Here is a 24,480-nt window from a genome sequence, read left to right as displayed (position 1 = left end):
GGCTCTTCAAGAGGGGCAGAGGAATTGAACACGGGTCGGCTGCATGAAAGGCGAACGCCCTACCCACTGTGCTATCGCTCCAGTCTGCCCAAACCTCAAAACACTAAATATTAACTAACAATGAAGCCCAAGTGTGGGGGGCTGGATTCCCAGCTTCCCCTATGGTCCCCCGAGCACTGCCAGGAGTAATTCCTGAGTGCATGAACCAGGAGTAACTCCTGTGCATCGCCAGGTGTGACCCAAAAAGTCAAAATAAAAAAAAACCCAAAAAACAATGAAGCCCAGGTATAACACAAATCACAGAGAACTAAATTCTGCAATCTACAAAACATTCTTAGAAATGAAAAAAAGAATGACTGAAGTCCGATTTTAAGAAGGTGCAAAGGCTATAAAGTTAAAGGAAAACATGAATGTTTCTTAGGTGTTAAAAATAATGCTCATGGTGAGGAGACTGAACAGGGGTGAAAGCACCTGCCTTGCATGTGGTTAATGCAGCTGGAGCCTCAGCATTGCAAGGTCCCTGAGTACTGCTGCAGGAGATGCCCTGGCAAAGAGCCCAGAAGATGCGGATTCCCCTAGTGACATAGAAGCAATGGGCAATCCGCAGAGATTTTTTCACCTGAGTTGGGCAAAAATAAAACCTGTAAAAATAAATAAAATTGGCTAGATTCCTCTCAGTGTTCCAGAATATCTTAGTGAGGGGCACACCTGGCAGTGCTCAGGGTTTACTCCTGGCTCTGCGCTCAGGGATGCTGGTAATGCTGAAGGAACCATATGGGGTGCAGGGAATAGAACCTGGGTCAACCACATGCAAGGCACGCTGTGCTATCTCTCCAGCACCTATAACTGTCTTTTTAAATTTAGTTTTGTTTGGGGGGGGCATACCTAGCGAGACTACTCCCAGCTTGGTGCTGGGGGACCGTGTGGTGCCACAGATTGAACCCATCTCCCTAGCCTCTAACTTGTCTCTTTGGGACCATCAACCTGGATGTGCGGCATTCGCCTGTTAGGCATTAATCTCTCAGAACCCTGAACTGCAACTGCACTGGAGAGGTAGCTGCGCGTTTGCCTCTGTTGTCACCAGGCATCTCTTCATGCCCAGGGCTGCTTGGAGCGTTAAAACATCCATGTGTTTCCTACCAGGTGGCCTTCTGCTCTACAGGACAACTAAGTCACCCAGCCTGTGGCAGGGGTAAGAGCGGGTGGCCACCTAGAAGGGGACAGTCTGCCTGCCCAGGGCTCATCCATGGCTTTCTGGATTTTTGTTGTTGTTGCAGCTGTTTTGTTTTCTGGGCCACACCTAGCGGTGCTGAGGGCTTACTCCTGACACTGCACTCAGGGGTCACTACTGGCAGGCTTAGGGAACCATATGAGGTGTGGGAGATGGAACTCAGGTCTTCTGCATGCAAGGCAAGTGCCCTCCCTTCCCACTGTATTAATGCTCTGGCCCCAATAGCAACCCCCTTCAGCTTGCCTTTTAAGGACTTAACCCCCCTTTCAGTCTATGAGCTGCTTCCTGCCCATCAACTTTACACCCTAGCATCTAAATGGTGGGTCATAACAACAGCCACATGGGGTCACCCAGTAATGTGGGGCTCATGGGAAGTTAAATGATTCCCCCCACCCCGGGGCCTCATGCATGCAAAGCAAGCACCCTTCCACCACAGTACACCCCTTGCTTGTCCCAGAGAACATTTGAAGATGAGTGATGGAGGCCGTGCCCTCCCGCTCATGCCCGTGGGCTCTCTCACTGGAAGGTAGTGTCCATTGTGCAAGCAGCCGCAGTGGTCTCGGGATATGCAGTCGGTGCCATCAAAGACAAGGCCGGGCTCACACTCACAGCCCTCGTAGCACAGGGTGGCGCAGTGAGCGGGGCTGGTAGGCAGAACACAGCCCCCCGCACACGTCTGGGCACAGACACTGTAGCGGCGTCGGGGTGGGCAAGACATGGCTGCGGGCAGACAGCATAGGCATTTCAGTCTCCCTCCCCCTTCCACTGCCTCCTGTCTGCAGCCAGGCTGCCGGCCCTGGCACATTTCCTGCCATCACCTTGATGATGACATTCCCCCTTCCCTGTGACTATCCGTCCACGTGCTCTTCTTGGCCAATTCCATCTGCCTGGACTTCTCTGACTCCCTCCAGAAGATGGGGCATCGGCTGGCCCAGGACCTGCCCCACGGGCATGCCCACACCCAGGCAGAGCACTCACGGCAAAGGTTGGGGCCCCTCCAGGGCAAGATGGGGATCCCGGCCTCCTGGCAGGCTGCAGTGTAGGCAGTGAGAATCTGACAGAGTTCCGGGCTTCCATCCTGGGAGTGACATTCTTCCTGCAGGCATATCCTCAAGAACGGTGTGGGGTCCACTTGGCCCAAGCAGTGGCCAAAGGGGCCATCGGGGGCCTGGAGGATCCCACACAGCTCAGGAGCCTTGAAGAGTGGGGCGAGCTGCACGGAGCAGTTAACACCGAAGCCAAGGTCAGCTGCGGGCAGGGGGCACGGGGTGGCCACTGGGCCTGTGGGCGAGGATTTCGTGTCCAGAGGCAGGTCGAGGGGGTCCTCGTCATCACCAAAGGCCCCACAGAGCCCTGCCAGGAGGCCGTGGAAGGTGGAGGGCACGCTTAGGCGCACCTGCTCCCCCCAGTCATACAGGAGCCGCAGACCACAGGCTGCGTGCACCACCACATGGCGGCCCTCCAGGGTGGCCCAGACCTGGCCCCCAGGCAGGGCCCAGGGCAGCCTCCAGCGCTCCCCATCCACCTGTGGAAAGAGGAGGAAAGGAGTCAGGGCTGGGGCTGAGAAGGCCCAAACTGCTTCCACGCCTCCCAGCCACTTGGTCATGACTCCACAAGCTGGGGCACAGATGAACCGTGAAACATGGGGAAGAGGTCTGAACACTTTGAACACTCTGATTCTGCAGCTGTGAACCGGGAAGCCAAAGGTCCCTCATGGGGCAGTTTGGAGAGAGAAACGCAGTCCCAAGAAAAACACAGAACAGTACTTGGCATATGGTAAGGGCTTTATGACCTGAGCCCCAACCAGCTCACAGCACGGGAATGAGAAAGCTGATTGGGGTAGTCACCAAGGCTTGGAGGTTTTTGCTCGACGTTAGCTGACTGACGCAGCTTTTGCAAGAATTAAATGAGAGGATGCACAGAAAGAGAGAAAATGCGCGTGCATGCTGCAGACTCAGTTCAAGCTCCAGTAGTGTACCACCAGGGGTCACTCCTGAGCAGAATTAGGAAGAGCCCCTGAACACTGCCAGGAGTGGACCAATTCCCCTCACCCCCAAAAAATTGCTCAGAGGAGTACCAAACACATCAGTACTAAATAATTCCCAGGGATCCTCCAGGTCTCAGTTTCCTCAGACCGGTATGGACTGGCATGCCTTGGTGCAGAGTGGCACACTTTTGCATGAACTGGCACAACTTGGCCTGGACCAGCACAAAATGATATACCACGGCACCTGTTCGCACACCCTAGTATAGAATGACACATCTTAGAATGGATTGTCACACCTTGGCAAGACTGGCCTATATGGGCACACCTTGGCACTGGCTGTCAGATGTCATGGGCAAGAAAAGTACATTTTGGCATTGACAGACACTTTGACATGGATTGGCATGCCTATGCAGGACTGGCACATCCGGGCACAAATTTTTACATATGGGCAACACTGGCACAAAATGACATAAAATGACACTTTGCATCATTTGACATAAGTTGGCACCAATTGGCATGTCTTGGACTGGCATAGATTGGCATTCCTTGGTACAAACCTTGGCATGGGCTGGAAAGAGTTGTTGGCAGGGACTAGCACAAGCTGACACACCTTGGTAAGACTGGCACACCTTGACATGTCTAATAAGGCTGGCACACATAGGAACAGACTGACACACAGGCACACATTGACACTGATTTGCACACCCTGACACAGGCCATCACTAGGTTGGCATAAACTGGTACACATTGAGACTGACTGGCATAGACTGGCAATGTTTGCATGATATGGCATACCATGGCAAGTCTGGCACACCTAGGCACAGGTTACATAGACTAGCACACATTGGCAAGACAGTGACCGGCTTGCACAGAGGTGGGTACCACCTGGCACCTGGTGGAAAATGTGACTCAGGTTGGCAATACTGGCTCAGCTGGAAAGTCCAGCAGAGACAGACTCAGAGCAGCAAGACTGGCACATGGTGGCACAGAAAGGCACTGCCTGGCACAGCTTGACATTTTCTGACAAACTGACATAGCACAGGTTGGCACCACCTTGTGCAGATAGCACTGCTTGGCACCATTTGGCACTGAGTGGCACTGTTTTACAGAGATAGGCAAATATTGACACCGACTTTCACATGATTTTACCCACTGATTCAAGTTGGTACAGAATGCCATACATTTATGCAAATAGGCATAGGTAGGCACCACCTAGCATAGGGTACTACTAACTGTCATTGACTGGTACAGGTTTATACCAATGCACACAGGTTGGCACCACCTGGCACATACTGGTAACTCCTGGCACCACCAGATTCAACACCTGTATCAGGGGGATCATTTTTCTGTGACCATGGCCAAAGTATGTATGAGACAAGGGTGGGGAAGGTTTAGTGAATAGGGTCAGGTAAATAGTACAAGGTCAATACATTTGAGCCCCTTTGCCTGACTACAGATCTCACAGGTGCCCCCAGAACACAGAGCAAACACAGCTGGAACAGAGTCTGCTGCCCCTGACATGTCACCAAGAGCAGAACCTGGGTCTTCACATATCCAACCCCTCATGGCAAATGGTAAGGATGTGGAGGATGAAATAATGGGGGTTGCAGAGAATGGGTGCCTAGACAGCCTATGCAACTTTGGTCAAGGACAAACCAGTCTTTTTTTTCTTTTTGGGTCACACCTGACTTTGCACTCAGTAATTACTCCTGGTGGTGCTCAGGGGATCATATGGGATGCTGGGAATCAAACCTGGGTCAGCCATGTGCAAGGCAAACGTCCTACCCGCTGTGCTATCACTCGAGCCCCAACAAACTAGTCTTGACCTGGGCCGTGGGGTTGTCACAGAGATTACAGAGGAGGAGAAAATGGAGCCCTGGCCTGGGCTTTGTGCCCAAGTCTTAGCAACCCCAATCTGGTTCTCCATGTGACTATAAACTGGACCCATCCCCAATCTCTCCTGGGCATCTTCCCTTGTGACTGGGACAAATCATCATCAAGTGCATCCCTTCAATTACACATACCTGTTCTCTAAGACCAGGCTTTGAAGCAAAGTGTTGACAGGAAGGTGCTTCTCTAGAGATGTCCAGGGAGAACTCACCCCTGGTTCCCATCCACGGGTAGCACTCTGCATTCCTTGGTTTGTGGCCCCACTCTCCTCAGGTCAGTGGTGCAACTGCGACCATTCTGGCCTCCAGCCTACCTCTCCTAAGGCCCTGTGATGTCCTGGGCCTGCCCAAAGAGAGTCTCGGGTTCTCTCCCAACTCCTAAACTTATTCTTTACTGAGAAAGGGAATGTGCTCAAAGGTCTGGGATTTGGAGAGAGAAATGTTTCCTGTGGTTGGTAAGGCTGGCACAGACTGGCACTGGGTAAAAGTCTGGCATTGCCTGGCACAGGATGAAAAATATGGCACAGGGTGGCACACACTAGCAAGATGGACACAGCCTGGCCATCTTGCTAGTGTGTGCACATGTTGTCACAGATTGTCACTGCCTGGCAAGCTTGGCACTGCCTGACACAAACTGGACATAACCAACAGTACAGGCTGGCACCACCTGGTATGATGGCACTGCTTGGTACCATCTGGCACTGACAGTCATTGGTTTATAGAGACTAGCAAAGGTTGGCAGTGACTGCCACAGGATGCCCTGACTCTGGAGTGCTCTGTGCTCCAGGATGCTGACTCTCACCTCCTTTCCCTGCAATGACTCTGTCTTAATTCTCACCACCCCACACCCTATAGGTGGGTACCACACTATGCTCCCACATGCAGGGGTTCCCTGGCTCTCTTTTGGGCCACACTCGGTGGTGCTCAGGGCTTAGTCTTGACTGTGCTGAGGGGCTCAGGGGACCACATGGAATGTAAGAAATTAAACCTGATTGGCAGCACGCAAGGCAAATGCCCTACTGGCTGTTTTATTTCTTTGACAGCCTCCCCCTCCACCCCGGGTGAATTCTTATACTCTGTATAACACAGATTTTACTTCTTTAATTACTGTTTCCTGGAAAAACATGAATAATGTTCACCATTGAATAATATAAGGCTTTGCCTGCTGTTGGCCACTGAAAAACTCTTAATAACCACTTATTAAAGGATTCTAAATAAGTTATTCTCTTTTTGGGTCACACCCACAATGTTTAAGGGTTACTCCTGGCTCCACATTCAGGAATTATTCCTGGTTGTGCTCTGGGGACCATATGGCTGGGGGTTGAATCTGGGTCGATCAAGTGCAAGGCAAATGCCCTATCTACTGTACTATTGCTCTGGTCCCTAAATAAGTTATTTTTGTTTATCTGCTTTGGGGGCTATACTCTGAGGAGCTCAGGATTGAATCTAGGTCTCTGGCATTCAAAAGAAACTCTCCAGCCTCTGAGATATCTCCCCAACCCCTGAATAACTGATTCTATTCCATCCTATATAGAAGATGATCACGTAACTATAACTCAACCTTTCTGTGACCCAATGCTATACTGGAGACCTTGTCGCATATTTGCTATTTTTAAATTACTTTAGGGTTTTGGTTTTTGTTTTATTTTACACCCTGTAGTACTCAAGGAAAACTCTTGGCAGTGCTGAGCAACCATATGTGGTGCTTGGGGATCAAACAGAGTTCAGCTGCGTGCCAGGCAAGCACCTTCGCCACATACTTTCTCTCAAAAACATTTTTTTGTTTGTATTTTGGGCAACACCCAGCAGCTTTCAGGGCTTACTCCTGGCTCTAGGCTCAGGGATCACCCCTGGAGGGGGTTGGGAGGTGATCATATGCAAGTAGGTTACATGCAAGGCATGGGCCTTACCTGGTGTACTATCTCTCTGGTCCCTTAAATCATTCTTTGGGCTGGAAAGATAGGACAGTGGATAAGGAGCTTGCCTTGCACAAAGCCAACCCAAGTTCAATCCCTTATATCCCATATAAGGGATTGAACACTGTCCTGAGCACTGTCAGGAGTGATTTCTGAGTGCAGAGACAGGAGTAATCACTGTGCATCACCAGCTGTGGCCCCCAACCATATATATATATGTGTATATATATATGTATATATACATATATATATCACGATCACAATCACGAAATCCTGTTAATCATCGATTTCTCGAGCGGGCTCAGTAACCTGTCCATTCGTCCTTTCCCTGAGATCTTAGAAGTCTATATATATATGGGCTGGAGCAATAGCACAGTGACAGTGAATAGGGTGTTTGCCTTGCACATGGCCAACCTGGGTTCGATTCCTCTGTCCCTCTTGGAGAGCCCGGCAAGCTACTGAGAGTATCCCGCCCGCATGCAAGCTACCCATGGCGTATTCAATATGCCAAAAACAATAACAACAAGTCTCACAATGGAGACGTTACTGGTGCCGCTTGAGCAAATCAATGAGCAATGGGATGACTGACAGTGACAGTGACAGTGATATATATCTCTATCTATCTATCTATCTATCTATCTATATCTATATCTATCTATCTATCTATCTAGGATGCTACATCCGGTGGTGCTCAAGGGACAATGTGGTGGCCAAGAATTGAATATGGCTGGAGCAATAGCACAGCAGGTAGGGCATTTGCCTTGCATGCGGCCAACCTGGGTTTGATTCCCAGCACCCCATATGGTCCTCTGAGCACCGCCAGGAGTAATTCCTGAGTGCAGAGGCAGGAGTGACCCCTGTTTATCGCCAGGTGTGACCCAAAAATTAAAAAAAAAACAAAAAATACTGAATTTGGACTTACCACATGCAAAGCATGCTTCCTAGCCCATTAAGTTCTCTTCAGCCTCGTGTACCATCTTGTAAACTCTGAGGGACCGATACACTGATTTTCCATACAGGGGGAAGGGAGGAGCGTCCAGAAGGTGGCAGGTCCGTGTACATTCCACCAGCACTCACCATGATGACCCCGACCGCGTGGCGGTCCAGCTGCAGGCGGCGGCCGGCAAGGCTGAAGTGCAGGCTGAGCGGCCCGGTGCCATCGCGGGCCACGTCGAGGCTGAAGGGCCAGGCCCCGGGGCGTGTGGTGCGGGCCAGCACGTCCAGGCAGCGCTGGGGCGAGAAGGGCGCGGGCAGAGGCAGGGCGCGGGCGTGGCCGTCGAAGTCGAGCACGTGCACGGGCCCGGCGAGCGCGCAGTAGGCGCGGCTGTGCGGCAGGCAGCGGCGCACGCCCCCACGGAGGCCGCACACCTGGCCGCGCGCGCACGGCCGCGGCCCGCACGTCACCACGCCGGCCGGTCCGCAGCGGCAGCGGCGCGCGCAGCCGGGCCCCGGGTACCAGACGGCGTCCCGGGGTCGGTAGCGGCCGGCGCGGAGACACCCGCACTGCGCCTCCGGCACGCAGAGGCCTCCGCTCAGCACGAAGCCTGCCTGGCACACGCAGCCCTCGCAGCAGCGGCCGCCGGGGGCACTGGGGGCGCCACAGCCCGCGCTGCCCGCGCACGTGGCGGGGCAGCACGGGCCGCACAGCTCGTACTGCGAGTGCGGCGGACACTGCAAGGCTGCGGCGGTGCGGAGACAAAGGGACGGAGATGGAGTGATGTAGGGAGACAGGGGTGGAAGAGCGAGAGACCCAGAAGCGGGTATGTGGGAGGGACAGAGAGACGGAGGACAGACGGGGATGGGCACGGGACGGGGATGGGGGCAGCGGGAAGAAACGCGAGGAGGGAGGGAGAAATAAGAAGAGGAAGGGCATGGGAGAGACAGGGGCAGGCACAAAACACAAAAAGCCGTGTTAGTTGAATTCACTAATCCTGGTCTGGACTCGTTTTGCAACCCAGCCTCTTCCTGACCCTCCCCGCCAAATCTGGGCTCCTTGGAACTCCGCCCTCTCCCTCTGCAGTCCCGCACACTCACGGCAGAAGTCAGGCGTCCTCCAGGGCCACAGGCGAACACCGAGAGCCTGGCAGGCGGCGACGTAGGCGGCCAGAGCTCGGCAGACGGTGCCCTGGGCTCCGCGGCGGCGGCATGTGTCCGCCAGGCAGTCGCTGAGGAACGGCAGCGGGTCCAGCGCTGCGTGGCAGGGCTCCAGGGGACCCTGGGCAGAGGTCAGCAATCCGCAGTACTGGTCCCCGGAAAATGGTTGATGGGCAGGCACAGGGCAGGGACTAGGGCAGAGGGGCCCGCAGTCGGGGCCACAGCCTGGCACCTCAGCCACCTTCCAGGCGTCAGGCTCCGGCGCGGTGGGGCCACTTGTGCCACAGAGTCCGCACAGGTAGGGGCCGTAGGACCTTGGCAGTGTTACCCGCACCAAGCCGTGCCAGTCATAGGTCAGCAGGAGTCCGAAGCTGGTGTCTATGCAGAGCTGGTAGCCCCGGAGGTAGGCACGGAGACAGCTCCCATGAAAGAAAGGCAACGATTCCAGAATCCCGTTCACCTACAGGGAGGCGGCGGCGATGGGAAATGGCGCAAAGGACCAGAGTGGATTAAGAAGCGTGTGGGTGGTAGGGAGAGGGAGGTAGTCAAGAGGGGTCTTTTGAGAATCCAGTAGGACCTCAGCCAGTACCCAATGGTACAGATGATTAATGGCAGAGGATTGAAGGGTCCGTTAATGAAGGGACGTAAATTGAAGGGTCACTGAGCCAGCTGAGTCAAAAGAATAATTAGGGCATCGGTGGGGAGGGGTCAGTGAGGCATGAACCAGAAGCTCAAGAAGAAGGTAAACGGAGGAAATGCGGGACAAGTTCGTGGGTCATTGGGGATCAAGGTCCCCGTAGGCTCCTGTTGGGAGGCAGTGAGGGGGCTCAGACATCTGTGAATTATCAGAACAGGGAGAAGGTGAGAAAATGGGTCAGAGTGACCCAAGAATTTACCAGAGGAGATACTATCCCCAGCAGTGTGAAGAGGGGGCAGGTGGCAGACTTTTGGGGAGATGTGGGAGGTTGCCCCTGGGGGCATCCCTGGGAAAGTCAGTATCTGGGGAAGCACAAAACAACATGGCAGGGCAGGTGTGTGCCACACAGGGCCGTAATGGGCCTAGCGGCAAGTCTGTGTTGTGTAATAGTGGGGGGGAGAGACATGCAGTGGGGGTGAGGGGTGCAAGGAAGGTGAAGGATGAATCTGCGGGTTTACAGGGGAGTCGGTGGGGAGCTTATGGAGGGTAGCAGTGTTAACTCAGGGAAGTTACGGGTGCATCGTCGGGAAGGGCCAGCTGGCTTGTCAGGAGGGGGGACAGCAGGCAGGAGAGGGTTGACGGGTCCCCTGGGAAATTAGAATTCATGCCCTTGAATTCTATAGGAGCAATGGGAGGAGTGCAGGAAAAGGGGCAACGCAGGAAACGGGGGGGGGGCTGGGAACACCCGTCGTTTCCTCTCAGTAAGGGCGCGGGTGAGGGCAGTGGGCAGGTGTGGGGCCTGGCAGGCCTCACCTGGATGCGGTTGAGGTCTTTCGGATTCATGTCCACTCTGAGGCCACAGGCCGAGAGGGTCAGAGCCTTGGGGCAGCCGTGTGGCTGCAGAAGCGGGGCCACATCCAGAGTGAAGGACTCGAGCCCGGCAGGGTGTGAGCCGCAGAGTCCCACCAGGCGATAGACGCAGGAGCCCGAGAATTCGTAGCGGGCGCCTCCGAAGGTGTGGAAGTAGAAGTCGCCCGCCACGGTACAGATCAACGGCTCCTCTGGGCCTGGGCCGCCAGGCAGGGACTGGCCTAGCAGGCAGCGCTCCCAGCCATCTGCAGAGGCCTTGCAGTGCCCGGAACATGTGTCAGGCTGGCACTGGACCACCTGGCTCTCCAGGGCAAGGCAGCGGCAGCGCTGGGTACAGTTGGTGGTCCAGAAAGTGTGGTGTTGGTGCTGGAGGCAGAGGCAGTGGGCAGGGGGCACACAGCGGCCCTCCAGCAGCAGGAACCCCGGTAGGCACTGGCAGGCAGGGGCACAGGGCTGCCCACAGTGCTCTGGGGCTGAGGGGTGGGCACAGGTGGCAGGGCACATAGAGCCACATGGGACGAAGTGGGAGTTGGCAGGGCACTGGGGACGAGGGGTGGGGAGCAGTGGGGGGACAAACAGTGTTGGAGCCACAGGGCTCAGGGTAGGGACCAAGGTGGCTGTAGAGGAGAGAGAGGGCAGGGACCCCTGAGTCCTAGACACCCAGGTTACCCCTCCCCTTGGTACTAGGACTCAGAAGGCATGCCCTTATTTCTGATCCCGCAGACCACAGCCCCATCACCTGGTGCCCGACAACCCAGGATTCCATCTGCGATGCCACAGACCGTCCCCGGAGGGCAGCTGAAGGGGACGCAGCTCACACCGCTCAGTGGCTGGCAGGAGCAGGAGGAGGAACAGTTGTGGCTAAGGATGGTCTGGCCTGGCTGTGGAGGGAAGGGAGGTTGGGGGTGGGGGTTGATGCTGAAGAGGATGGATACGCAAGGGGTGCCAAGTGCAAAGCCCCTAGGGAGCCCCATTCCCTCCCAGCTCCGGGGATGCTCACCGGAAAGTACTGGCCATTGTAGAAGCAAGAACAATAGTCCATGGGGACACAGTCACCCCCCGCGGGGAAGAATCCTTCATCACACTCGCAGCCCTCGGCACAGGGGGTGGGCAGCTGCACCACCTCCTGAATCCCCAGACAGGGGGCAGGGCAGGGGTTCACACACAGGCTGTAGTGGCTGTGAGGGGGGCACTGCAGGGCTGAAAAGAGTTTGTCAGGTTCAGGCAAGCGGGAGGCTTGGCTTCTGCCCATTCCAGCACCCCATGGTTACTGCTTTCCCCAGAAACTCCTCCCCACCCCACCACCGTCTTCATAAGAACATCAAGAACAACCCCTACAGGGTTAAGTGGTGTCTGCAAATTCTGTGCTGATGACTCAAATGGACCTTAGGTGTAGTGAGTTCCACTTCCGTTCTCTGTTATTAGGAAGCTGGTCCTCCTGACTCAGCCCCTGCAGCCGGGGTTAACCATCAGAGGATTAGGTGATCAAGTCTGTTCTCCAGCCTGTGGGCCTGAGTGCTCCCACAGAGAACACTCAGACCAAAGTCTGACCTTCATCCTTCTAATGTAACAGCCCCTCTGCCTCCTTTTGGGCACCAGCCTTTCTGCTTTGGGCATGTGGACTGCTTCCATTGCCAGACTCTGCAGGGGACCAGCCAATCAGAGCACTCTGCCCCCTCTAGAGTCACAGTGATTGGTCAGGTAACATGTGTGGGCAGCAGCCGGAACTTCAGCAGGGACCAATGGGAAAAGGGCGTTAGATTACCCCGAGGGCTTTGAAACTGGTGGGATTGGCAGCAGAAGTTGCTGAGGCCTTGCTATTATCAGGCAGGAAGATCCGGCCTGGGAATAAAGCAAACACAGGCCAAGGCAGAGGAGAGAGAAACAGATTTCTCCCAACTGCAATGGAAACGTCTCAGTTTAGCTATGCAGGAAGACAGAAGTACCCTCATTACATCTGTTCCCAATCCTTTGTTCATCCCTCTCCAGCGTGAGCTGGGATTCTGACTCTACTTTGTCAGAATCCTCTGTGATATCATGGTATCACACAGTGTCCCCATGACACAGCTGGGCCAGGGCTGGACAGAGACCAGAGACCCTGTTCATCATTCTATCAAAAAAGTCAAACAGCGTCAGAGATAAAGCTCAATGAGGATCTGGAGCGATAGCACAGCAGGTAGGGCGTTTGCCTTGCATGTGGCCGACCTGGGTTCGATTCCCAGCATCCCATATGGTCCTCTGGGCACTGCCAGGAGTAATTCCTGAGTGCATAGCCAGGAGTAACCCCTGAGCATCGCTTTGTGTGACCCAAAAAACAAAAACAAAATTTAAAAAGCTCAATGAGCTGGAGTGCAGACTTCAGATGTAGGAGGCCTGGGTTTATCCCTGGCAGTACCCGGTTCCCCGGGCACTACCAGAATCAACCTCAGAGCACAGACCCAGGAGTAGTCCCTAAGAACCACCATGCGAAGCCTCCAAACTAAAAACAGAGACACAGAATGCAGGCCTCTCACAAGTGAGGTTCAACCAGAAAATAAAAAAAAGCCAAACAGCTTCCCACTGTGGGCATATGAGCCTGAAACAGGGTCTGGAAAGGGACGGGCACTGGCATGAAGGACCATGTTAGGAGGACTAGGCATGCGGAATCAGGTGGAGGACAGTTGCTAAGTGCATGAACAGATGTTCTCATGTCAGAGAAGTCATTTTCTCAGGGTGTAACATGGGGCAAATTCCTTCCCCTTCGATGTCTGTTTCCTTTATCCATAAGGTGTCTCTTTCTGATAGGGCTTTGGGGGAGAATTATTTGAGGCTGTATAGGGCTTGCACTAAGAAATACTCAGTAAGGGCCATCTGTCCCTTTCATGTTATTATTGGAACTCTTTTTTGCATTATTGAGGGAGAGCTGCTAGAGCATGGGGTGTCAGGGCAAGGATTCCAGAGCCAGATGGAAAGGCCAGGTCACCAGCTTTCAGGCTAAGAGCTGGGGAATGAGTTAGCATCCGAGTCTCCTAGGGCGCTTGTTAAAGCACACTTGCTGGGTCCCACTCACGTTTCTGATTCAGTACATCTGAACAGGGCAAGACTTTGCGTTATCTATTTATATATTTTAAAATTCAGTTCTATTTTGTGACTTTCTCTCTCTCTCTCTCTCTTTTTTTTTTTTTTGGCTTTCGGCCACACCCAGCATAGTCAGGGGTTACTCATGACTCTGCACTCAGGAATTACTCTGGCGGACTCAGAGGACCATATGGATACCCAGAGGACCATGCCAGGTCAGCCGCGTGCAAGACAAACACCCTACCTGCTGTATTGCTCTGCCCTGTTTTGTGGTTTTTGTGGGCCTTCTCAGTGGTGCTTGGGGAAGCTGGTGGCATGTGATCCATAAGTTCTGGCCCAGCGGTTCCATACTTGGGTCAGTGATGCGGTGCTTCTCAGAGCCAGCTGTACTGCATGGAAGGCACCAGGGCTACATCCAATAGTGCTCATGGGGATAGGCTGTGCAGAGGCTGGAATGTTGGGTTTCATGCATGGAGACACGTGCTCCAGCCCTGAGTCATCTCCCCAACATTTCTGGGTCTCTGTTGTGGGGAGGTCACACCAGGCAGTGCAAAGGGCCACAGGCTATAGGGAATCAAACTCAGACCCACTTTAAGCCCCATTCTCAGCCCAAGAGTTTGGTTTGTGGTTTGTGTCAGCCATGCTCGTAGCCAGGGTCTCAGACATGCAAAAAGATTTTTTTCTTTTTTCTTTTTGCATTTCTCACCAGCCCTGGGTGCTGCTGCTGATGCCAGTTTAGGGACAGTACTTGAGAAGTGCCTTATACGGAATGACACTCTGCATGCAAGTGCAGAGGTGGCACAAATATCCTCCCAGCAGAAAGGTGGTGGGGACACTGCCCCAGTGGGTTGTCATGTAGGGTGAGGTCCCAGTCCAGAGGTGATGACTGAAGACCAGGCCTTACACCCCTGACCCCACCACACCAGCTTTGGATGCCCGACGCTGGAATACTTACGGCAGAAGCTGGGCCCCCTCCAGGGTTGCACGCTGGCACCTGCCATGTGGCAGGCAGCCACATAGGCCTGCAGCCAGGCACAGATCACAGTGGCACTCCCATGGGCGCTGCCCATGTCGGCTGTGCAGGCCTGGAAGAAGGGCTGTGGTGGCAGGTGGGGATGGCAGGAGGCTAGTGGGCCGCTGGGCTCTCGCAAGAGGTCACAGGCACTGGGCCACACCGTGCCTGTGTCCGTGACCACGTCTGTGACCTGGGAATCCATGGGACAACCGGAGTCTGGGCAGGGGTATTGCGCCGGGCAGGGCTCATATAGTAGCATGTCATCCTGGGCATGGCCATTGAAGTTGCCACAGAGACCTTGTGTGAGGCCACGGTAGGCCATGGGCAGCACCACGCTCAGGTGACAGTCACGCTGGAACAGCAGCTGTGGGCCTCCCCGCACCACCAGCACGACAGATGCGCCCCGCGTGAAGGCACGCACCCCACCGCTGGGCAGCGTGAAGGGCAGGCAGGCCCGCACCCCGTCCACCTGTGGGGAGCCCAGAGTCAGGGGTGGGGAGACTCAGGGTGGAGAATGTGGGAGTATGTGAGGGCTCTGAGGGGGTCAGAGGCATTGGGGTGGGGAAGGGACATGGGGGTGAAATGTAGGGGAGAGTGGGGGGCCATCAAGGCAGAGCTGGGGAGTGGGCTCTGAAAACAGGGAAGAAGTGGGGGCTAGGGGCTGGTGAGGGAAGGCGGGTGACGAGGGTTTCAGTCTAGGGCATCCGTGGGTCTCCATGGGGCACCTCAGAGCAGGGAAAGAGAGAGGGATATTGGGGGCAGTAGGAAGGGGCCATTCTGGGGGTGACAGGGCGGGCAGGAAGTGGTTGGGGCAAGTTCAACAGGAGGAGGTCTGAAGGGGGAGCACAGTGATAGTTGAGGGGAGTTAGGGATGGAGACTGGGGGTGCGGCAGAGGTAGCTGGGGACATGCCAGGGTGGTGGGGAGGAGAGGTAGACTGAGGCAGAGCTTGGCAGTGTGTGGAGCAGGATGGAGAGGAAGGAGGAAGAGCAGAGCGGAAGTGAGGGCGCGCAGAGGAGCCACGGAAAAAGATCTCAATAGACTGGCAGGCAGTGGGGTGCGCTGGGTGGGGGCTCACCATCAGGTACCCCCAGTCCTGGCAGTGCAGGCTGAAGCGGTGGCCTTGCACGCGGAGCAGCACGCGGTGCGCTGAGCTTGACTCCGCGCCTCTCTCCAGCGTCACGTGGAAAGGCCACAACCCCCGCAGGCGGGCACGGCCGGTGCCCACCAACAAGGGGGTGCAGGAGCCGGGGAGATGGATGGTGGTGCCGTCGAAGGTGCGGTAGCCGAGCCTGCCCCAGGCCAGGCAGAGTCCTGGGCTGTCCTGAGTCACCTGGCACGGGGCACAGGTCACCCTGCCCCCTGGGTGGCAGCGGCAGCAGGGGCTGCGTGTGGTGGAGGACGGGCCAAGAGGTGGCAGCGGGGCGCCCGGCTCGAAGTAGTGGCCCCCCAGCACACAGCCGCACTGGGCCGCGGGCACGCAGGCAGCGCCGCTCAGCACGAAGCCCGCGTCGCACACGCAGCCCTCCCGGCAGCGCCTGTCGCCTCCGCAGTTGGGCGGTGGTTCCGGCCCCGCACAGGTGACGGGGCAGGCGGGGGCGCAGAGCGAGTAGTGAGCGTGTGCGGGGCACAGCGGGCCTGCGGGCAAAGAGGGGAATCGGGTTACAGGGCAGGAAGCGGTTGCTATGGCTCCCCTCTCCCCCTCCTCCAGCAATGTGGGTCGCAGGGGCTTCCTAGAACACTTGCAGGGTAAATTCTGGCAAACTGCGCTGGGGCAGAGCTGCAGCTGGAACAGGCAGGGGGGTCAGTAGGGCCAGCCAGGGCAGTAGGCAGAGCTGAGCCAAAGGGCTTGGAGATTGGAGCTCTGAACCCTTGAATAAGTCAGGGGTGAAAGGCTGGGCTGGCCACAGGCAGAGCTGAGAAGTGGGAGGCAGGGGTACTGGCATCCAGTCAGAGTCAGGCTGATATTCCGGGATGGCTGGGCAAAAGGTGAGGGCTGGTTGGAGCATCGTGGAGGACAGATCTCAGATACTAAATTGTGCAGGGAGGGGCTGGCACCCTGCTTTGGACAGTGGTAAGAAGAGGAGCCAGACCTCCCAAACACCAAACCAGATGTGGGGGTTAAGGCTCAGACACTCACTGCACAGACTCGCTTTCCGCCAGGGGGCGATCTGGAGCCCCAACAGCTGGCAGGCTTCACAGTAGAGGCTGAGCATGGGGCAGGGCCCGGTGCCCTGGCAGACCCCCACCATGCAGTCCTGGAAATAGGGCTTTGGTGCCAGCAGCTCATGACACAGCTGGAAGGGTCCCCGAGGGTCCAAGAGGATGTCACAGCTATGGGAGAAGTGGGTGGAGGTGCTGGAGGTTGACAGGGTGACACAGGAGGGTGGCGGTGGTGGTATCTTGACAGCAGCATCTGGGCACCCTGCTGAGGAGTCTACCAAGCAGCTGTGGCCAAAGGCCCAGGCCAGCGCATCCTCAGGCAGCTCAGGGTTGGCCCAAACCCCAGGCACCCGGAGGTCATCCAAGGGATTCCCATTGTAGTCTGCACAAAGCCCCACCACATGGCCCCGATACGCTTCTGGAAGGTCCAGGGCCACACGGATCTCTGGGGCATATGTCACATGCAGCCCAAAGGAGCAGCGGACCACAGTGTCCCAGCCTCGGCGAAAGATGAGTGTGCCATTGTCTGGAGCCCGGAATGGTAGATTCTGCCACTCTCCATTGACCTGTGTGAAGAAGGTATGTCAAGCTGGGGTCTGGTGACTCCATGTCAGCACCAAGGAGTCTTGGATACATGGGTAAAAACTGGAGGACCAGTGGGGGTGGGGGTGGGGTGGAAACTGCTGAGAGGCTCGGGGTCAGTGCTCAGTGCCCCTGAGTGCTGTCCATCACCAGCTCTTTCCTAAGAAGTGTGGATTCTGGATTAGATCTGGGAAGTTGAAAGCTGGGGCCTCTGGAGATAACATTTTTACAAAATATTTAATTTTGCGGGGGTTCGAGGGATTAGGGGCAATATTGGAGGTTCTCAGGGTTTACCCCAGCGGTTAAAAACACAAAGATTGGGGCTGGAGCAATAGTACATTTGAGAGGGCGTTTCCCTTGCACGCAGCCAACCCAGGTTCGATTCCCAGCATCCCATATGGTCCTCTGAGCACCACCAGGGGTGCAGAGCCAGGAGTAACCCCTGTTCATTGCCAGGTGTGACCCAAAAAACAAAACAAAACAAAACCACAAGGATTAAAAAAAAAATAGTGGTTAAAAATACAACCGGGGGGGGGGGCCGGAGCGATAGCACAACGGGTAGGGCGTTTGCCTTGCACGTGGCCGACGCGGGTTCGATCCCCGGCATCCCATATGGTCCCCCAAGCACCGCCAGGAGTAATTCCTGAGTGCAAAGCCAGGAGTAACCCCTGAGCATCGCTGGGTGTGACCCAAAAAAAAAAAAAAAGCAAAAAAAAAAATACAACCGGGGGCCAGAGAGATAGTACAGCAGCTAGGGTGCTTGCTTTGCATGCAGCAAACCGGAGTTCCATCCTCAGCATCCCATGTAGCTCCCCAAGCACTGCCAGGAGTAATTCCTGAGTAACGAGCCAGGAGTAACCCCTGAGCACTGCCCTGTGTGACCCCCAAACAAACAATAACAAGTACAACCCCAACCGGCCTAAACAGTCTGCTGTCCATGGTTCTGACCAAGTCGGCTCACTGGAGTTGGGACTGACAGTGACCATCTGTGAACCTTGGGATCTAGGGGGCTAGAAGTCCTGCACTGGGCCAGGTGTCCAAAACTTGGACTAAGAGTGGAACATAAAATTCAATTAGCACATGTGAAAAACAGAATAATGCCTGGAACACACGGGGCTCTAGGATCCCAGAACCAGGGCTGAAAGCTATGTGAACTGTAGTCCACAATAAAATTCTTTTATTTTTTCTTTTTGGCTTTTTGGGTCACATCCAGTGATGCTCAGGGGCTATTCCTGACTCTTCACTCGGTAATTACTCCTGCCAGTGCTTGGGGGGACCATATGGAATGCCAAGGATCGAACCTGGGTCAGCCACATGTAAGGCAAATACCCTACCCACTGTACTATTGCCAGGCCCCAGGCTCTAGAATTCTTTTCTTTTTTTTGCTTTTTGGGTCACACCTGGCAATGCACAGGGGTCACTCCTGGCTCTGCACTCAGGAATTACCCCGAGCGGTGCTCAGGGGACCATATGGGATGCTGGGAATCGAACCCGGGTCGGCCGCGTGCAAGGCAAATGCCCTACCCGCTGTGCTATCACTCCAGCCCTCTAGAATTCTTGAGTCAGCATTAAGAGTTTTTTTTTTTTTGGCTTTTTGTGTCACACCCGGTGATGCACAGGGGTCACTCCTGGCTCAGACACTCAGGAATTAACTCCTGGCGGTGCTCAGGGGACCATATGGGATGCTGGGAATCAAACCTCAGTTGGTTGCGTGCAAAGAAAATGTCCTACCTGGGGCCGGAGCGATAGCACAGCGGGGAGGGCGTTTGCCTTGCACGCGGCCGACCCGGGTTCAATCCCCGGCATCCCATATGGTCCCTCAAGCACTGCCAGGAGTGATTCCTGAGTGCAAAGCCAGGAGTAACCCCTGAGTATTGCTGGGTGTGGCCCAAAAAGAAAAAAAAAAAAAACCAGAAAATGTCCTACCTGCTGTGCTATCGCCCCAGCCCCAGACAGAATTTTATTTTGGCTTTTTGGTCAGCATTAATAGTTTTGTCCCAGGAATGTGAAGGCTTAGGTCAAACTGTATGAAATTGCTATTTTAATAGATAAAAGCATCGGGCACTGACAACTTCACATGGCTGAACTTCAACCACTACATGTATCATCAGAGTTAAATGTCTTTTTGTTTGGGGGCCATATCCAGCAGTGCTCAGGGCTTACTCCTGTCTCTGCACTCAGGAATCACTTCTGGTGGTGCTAGGGATACTAGGGATTGAACCCTGTTCAGCTGCATGCAAGGCAAGCTCCCTACTTGTGTACTATCTCTCCGAAGTGCCTTTTAACTTCAGAGCCACATCATCTTGGCTTAGGTCTTGGCTCATGGATTTGGCATTTTGTTTTAGTTGTGTTACTTTGAAACTTTAAGTTCTTTATAAAGTGAGGGAAATAATAGCACCCACCCAGAAAATTATTGTTAGGATTAAATGAGGGTTTACGGCTGTGCACAGCACATCTTGGGGCAGGAGAAGGATCTTAAATTTGGGGATTACAGCCCACCACAAAGTGAAGTTAGGGCTAGACCAAACCGGGCATAAAACCTGGTGCCAGGTGACTAACATATAAGACCTGTTAGGGACTTATAACAATAAATGGAATGACTGGGTGGATTGCAGTGGGCTGTGATGGGGACTGTGATAGGGACTGTGATAAACTGGAGCATAAACGGGGCTAGCAGTGGAAACCCCTCCCACAGCAGGCATGAAGAGGAGCAGCTGCCAGAATTCTTGATTTCCTCAGAGATGTCAGAGTGTAGTCATTATCATTTTTAAATGATAACAAGGCACTGGAGTGATAGTACAACAGGTAGGATATTTGCCTTGCATTAGGTCAACCTGGGTTCAATCCCCTGGGTTCAATCTCCGGCTTCCCATTTTTTGCTGGAGCACTGCAAGGAGTAACTCCTGAGCGCAGAGCCAGGAGTAACCCTGGAGTATCGCCAGGTGTGGCTCGAAAAACAATTTTTTAAAAATGATATTCAGGGGCTGGAGCGATAGCACAGCGTTTGGGCGTTTGCCTTTCACGCAGCCAACCCGAGTTCGATTCCTCCGCCCCTCTCAGAGAGCCGGGCAAGCTACCGAGAGTATCGAGCTCGAGCCACAGAGCCTGGCAAGCGTATTGGATATGCCAAAAACAGTAGCAATAAGTCTCTCAATGAGAGACGTTACTTGTGCCCACTCGAACAAATCGATGAGCAACGGGATGACAGTGACAGTGACAGTGATCAAGTTCAGGACTAGAGAGCTAGTAGAGCACTTGCCTAGCAGCGGTTGACCTAGATTTGATCCCAGCATCATATATATAGTCCCCTGATCCCCGTCAGGAGTGATCTCTGAGTGCAGAGCCCTGAGCACCGCGGGGTGTGCCCCCACCAAGCAATAATAATAAATAAGCAAATGAAAGGATACCAACTTCAGCCAAAGAATTGAGATCTTTCTCACCATCACCCGGTCAGGTTCCTGGGGTTCAAGCCTCAGGTGGGACCCTGGCACGTGCACTTCCAGCCTGCTGGGGACTCCCTCAGGCCCGGTGCTCTGGAGCACGCGGAAGTCAGCGAGGTGGCGCGGCGCGGGGGAGCGGAGGCCGCTCAGCAGGTAGGCGCAGGAGCCGCTGGGGAAGCGGAAGCGGCGCCCGTCGAAGGTGACGTAGTGGCCCCCGCCGGCTGCGGCGCACGTGGCAAGGCCCCGGGGCTGGCAGAAGGGCCGGCCGCCGGCCAGGGCACAGCGCTCCGCGGGGCTGCAGCCGGCCTCGCGGCACACCACGGCCCCACCGGCAGCCGGGCAGAGGCAGCGGCGCGTGCAGCCTGAGCCCTCCCAGGCCTCTTCGCCTGGAGCCAGCCGGCGGCCCCCGTGCGTGCAGCCGCAGCCCACCAGGCCTTGGCGCCGCGGGACGCACAGGGGACCGCTGCGCTCGTAGCCCGCGTCGCAGGTGCAAGTCTCTCCGCAGGGCAGCTGACACGAAGGCGTTTCTGACAAGCCCACACAGGTCTCTGGGCAGGAAGACCCGCACGGCTCATAGTGGCTGTTCAGGGGACAGTCGATGGCTGGGGAGCACAGCGAAGGGGCAGAGTGTCACATTAGGGCACGGCTACTGAGACATCAGCATCCTGTCCCCACCCCGGGGTGGCGGGGATCCCTACCGCAGCATTCGGGAGTCTTCCGGGTTCTTGGGGACTTCACCCCCTACAAGGAGACTCTTCGGCCTCTAGATCCAGCTACCCCCAATGCAGAAACCCCTTTCTAGCCTCAGGACCCAGGACCAGGCTTCAGAAGATGAAATTCAAGCCCCAAGATGAGTTGCAGACTTCTGAGCCCACAGCCTGAAGTCCTTGACCGGGACTTTTCTATCCATCAAACTTGGGGTCCCATGGGCTGAAGCAAGAGTTCAGCAGGTAGGGTGCCTAAAGTGGCCAACCTGAATTTGATCCCCTGTACCCCATATTGCTCCTGGGAGATCCCTGGGTGCAGAGCCAGAATCAAAACAACAGAAAAACAAAATCTGGGGATTCTGGCTTTCAGAAGTAAGTTCCCCTGGATCCCAAAAGCCCTGTCCCTGGGGCAGAGGATCATTCAGCCCCAGACAAAATCCCAGGTGCCTGGTTCTGGGGTCTCAGCAGTTCCAAGCCCAGGACCCAACGGGCATCCTTGGGCGGGAGCATGGAGTTGTGCAGGGAATGGGGGATGACCAGGCACCAAGGAGTGTCCCGCCCAGCTCCCAGGATCCCTTTTCCTGGCCCTGGGCCCTGGGATCCCTTTTCCCAGCAGCCACGGCTCACTCCTGCTCACTCACGGCAGCCAGCCTGGAATCTCCAGGAGTCGATGCTGACACCTAGACGCTGGCAGGCACGGGCGTAGACCTGGAGGGCCTGGCACAGTGCAGGTCGATGGTTGGGAAAGGAGCAGGTCCAAGCTCTGCAGCTGCTCTCAAAGGATGCGGACGGCAGCACAGCGTGGCAGAGACGAAAGGGCCCGTCCGGAGCAGCCAGGACTCCGCAGGGCTCTGAGGTCCATAGTGGAGCCATGGACACAGCGCAGGGGGCCGCCCAGAGGGTGCGGCAGGGGTCATTAGGCAGCTGCAGGCCCCACGTGTGCAAGAAGGCTCGCAGGTCAGGGCCCTCCCGGTCATCTGAGGGGTCCCCATCAAAGTTACCACAGAGGCCGGCCACATGGCCCCGGTACCCGGCAGCCAGTTGCAAAGACAGCGCATACTGCCAGTCATAGACCAGGCGCAGAGCCGCCGGCTCCCGCTCCAGGCCGGCCTCGGCCCAGAGTTCTGAGCTTCGGAAGGAGAGTCGCAGCTGCCCATCCCCCAGGGTCACGGGCAGCTCCATTCGCTGCTGGTTTACCTGCACAGGGAGAGAAGAGTTGGGATACCTGAATCCCTGCACCTGAGCAGTCAGGGAGGGCTGAAAGGAGGAAGCTAAGAGGCTTGGCTGATGGGGTGAAGAGGGAGTGAGGGTTTCTGGAGTGTGGAGGTCTCACTCTGGTGCACCACTCCAGGCTTATTTCCAAGCCCCTGATGTCTCCTCAGGAGGCCTCAGAAATCCTCACAGGACTCAGATAAAAGCCAGCATGGTTTCCTCCTGGGCAGAGTACAGGGTTAAAGTGTGGCAATAGAGCAAACTCTGGTTCGATCTGGGCACTGCATGTGATCCCTTGATCCCTGCCATGGAGTCACACCTCGAACACAGAGCCAGGAAAAGTCCCTAAACATGACACCGTGTGATCCCAGCACCCTCTTTCCAGTTCACTCATCCTTCTTGGTTTTGGTTTTGGGGTCACCCTTGGTGATGCTCAAGGGTTATTCCTGGGTCTCTGCTCAGGAGCAACCCCTGACAGTGCTCAGGAGGCCATACATAGGGCTAGGGATTTCAACTGAGGTCAGCTGCCTGCAAGGCAAGTGCCTTAACCCATGTACTATTGTTCTGGCCCACCACCCTTATCTCTAGCAAAAGGAAGATACTACCCATCTCTCCCAATCCTTGGCTTCCTTTAATTGTCACCCCCCCCCCATCCATTCCCCTCTGCCTCCTTTTCTCTCCCCTGCACCACTTGGGCTGCTGCAACAGGAAAAATTCTGAGCAGCGAAAGTCTAAGTTATCACTTGTGGGGCTTGACCAGGGGGGATGGTCCAGAATCTCCTGCCTGAATTATTGCAACCAACTTGTGGCTCCGGAGTCTTTATGTAGCCATGTTGAGGGGTGCTACATCTATCCCCCCCTAAGAGATCTGCATCCTTTTGCAACCCCAACTAAATGGCCTAGCCCCCACACCTTCCAATAAAAGCATTGCTTCTGAACCTTCCCTGAGGAGAAATCTGGTGGGGGCGGGGGGAATGCCAGTGGCTGCCATGTGGTCCTTGGGCATTTCCAAAGCTCAGACACTTTGGAGGGTCCAGTGTCTGTGGGAGGGGTCAGTGCAGGGAACAAGCAGTGCTCCTATGACGCTGAGGAGGCAGACACTGTTCCAAGTGCTTTTCACCTGGTAACGCATTCCCACCTCATGGGAACGTGATGAGGTAGGTGCTAGACACCCACAGTCCTCAACGATCCCCCCCCCCCAGCGTGAAAGTGGTTTGAAGATGGCAAGATGTGCTTGATGCTAAAACTCAATTGGCAGCAAAGGCTGTGTGGCTGCCCAGAGTCTTAATTTATCCCACTTTGTGTGAATATTCAGATATTTCACCGCAGAGATATTAATGTGTATGATTATGCAACTCCCACTGGGCGCATTGTATAATCGGTGGCCCTGGTGGGGTATGACCATTTGTAGTCCCTGAATCTGAAAGCCACCTAATCTCTAACTTTTTAGATAAGGACTGGGGACCTGCATAGCTGCCTCCCTCTTCAAGGTGATGCTTATGAGGAAGAGAGAAGAAAGGGGTGTTCCAAGAGTCTGGACATGAGGAATCTTACCCGGACAAAGCCGAACTCATGCTTGACAGCAGTGATGGTGGTGCCGAAGATGTGCATGGTGACTGCATGCATGGGCTGCCTTGCCCCAGAGCAGGCAGCCCACAGGTGGAAGGCAGGGAGGCCCCTG

General features: G+C 55.2%; 1 protein-coding gene across 1 annotated transcript in view; it reads right to left on the bottom strand.

The window, feature by feature from the left end:
- The window catches only part of LOC129406794 (IgGFc-binding protein-like), a 28,690-nt gene extending 4,210 nt beyond the window's left edge, over positions 1 to 24,480 (bottom strand). Inside the window, exons 1-13 of the mRNA XM_055145712.1 lie at positions 24,354 to 24,480; positions 22,229 to 22,784; positions 20,881 to 21,482; positions 16,836 to 17,424; positions 15,774 to 16,333; positions 14,637 to 15,165; positions 11,625 to 11,824; positions 11,364 to 11,505; positions 10,568 to 11,241; positions 8,983 to 9,577; positions 8,101 to 8,702; positions 2,210 to 2,756; positions 1,752 to 1,951 (exon numbers count right to left, since the gene is read on the bottom strand). Coding sequence (XP_055001687.1) covers positions 1,752 to 1,951; positions 2,210 to 2,756; positions 8,101 to 8,702; positions 8,983 to 9,577; positions 10,568 to 11,241; positions 11,364 to 11,505; positions 11,625 to 11,824; positions 14,637 to 15,165; positions 15,774 to 16,333; positions 16,836 to 17,424; positions 20,881 to 21,482; positions 22,229 to 22,784; positions 24,354 to 24,425 — 5,868 coding nt within the window. The 5' untranslated portion in view covers positions 24,426 to 24,480. The remainder of the gene's footprint in view (positions 1 to 1,751; positions 1,952 to 2,209; positions 2,757 to 8,100; positions 8,703 to 8,982; positions 9,578 to 10,567; positions 11,242 to 11,363; positions 11,506 to 11,624; positions 11,825 to 14,636; positions 15,166 to 15,773; positions 16,334 to 16,835; positions 17,425 to 20,880; positions 21,483 to 22,228; positions 22,785 to 24,353) is intronic.

The sequence above is a fragment of the Sorex araneus genome, chromosome 8, assembly GCF_027595985.1.
Source record: "Sorex araneus isolate mSorAra2 chromosome 8, mSorAra2.pri, whole genome shotgun sequence".
NCBI lineage: Eukaryota > Metazoa > Chordata > Mammalia > Eulipotyphla > Soricidae > Sorex > Sorex araneus.
This window is presented reverse-complemented; position numbering and strand designations above follow the sequence as displayed.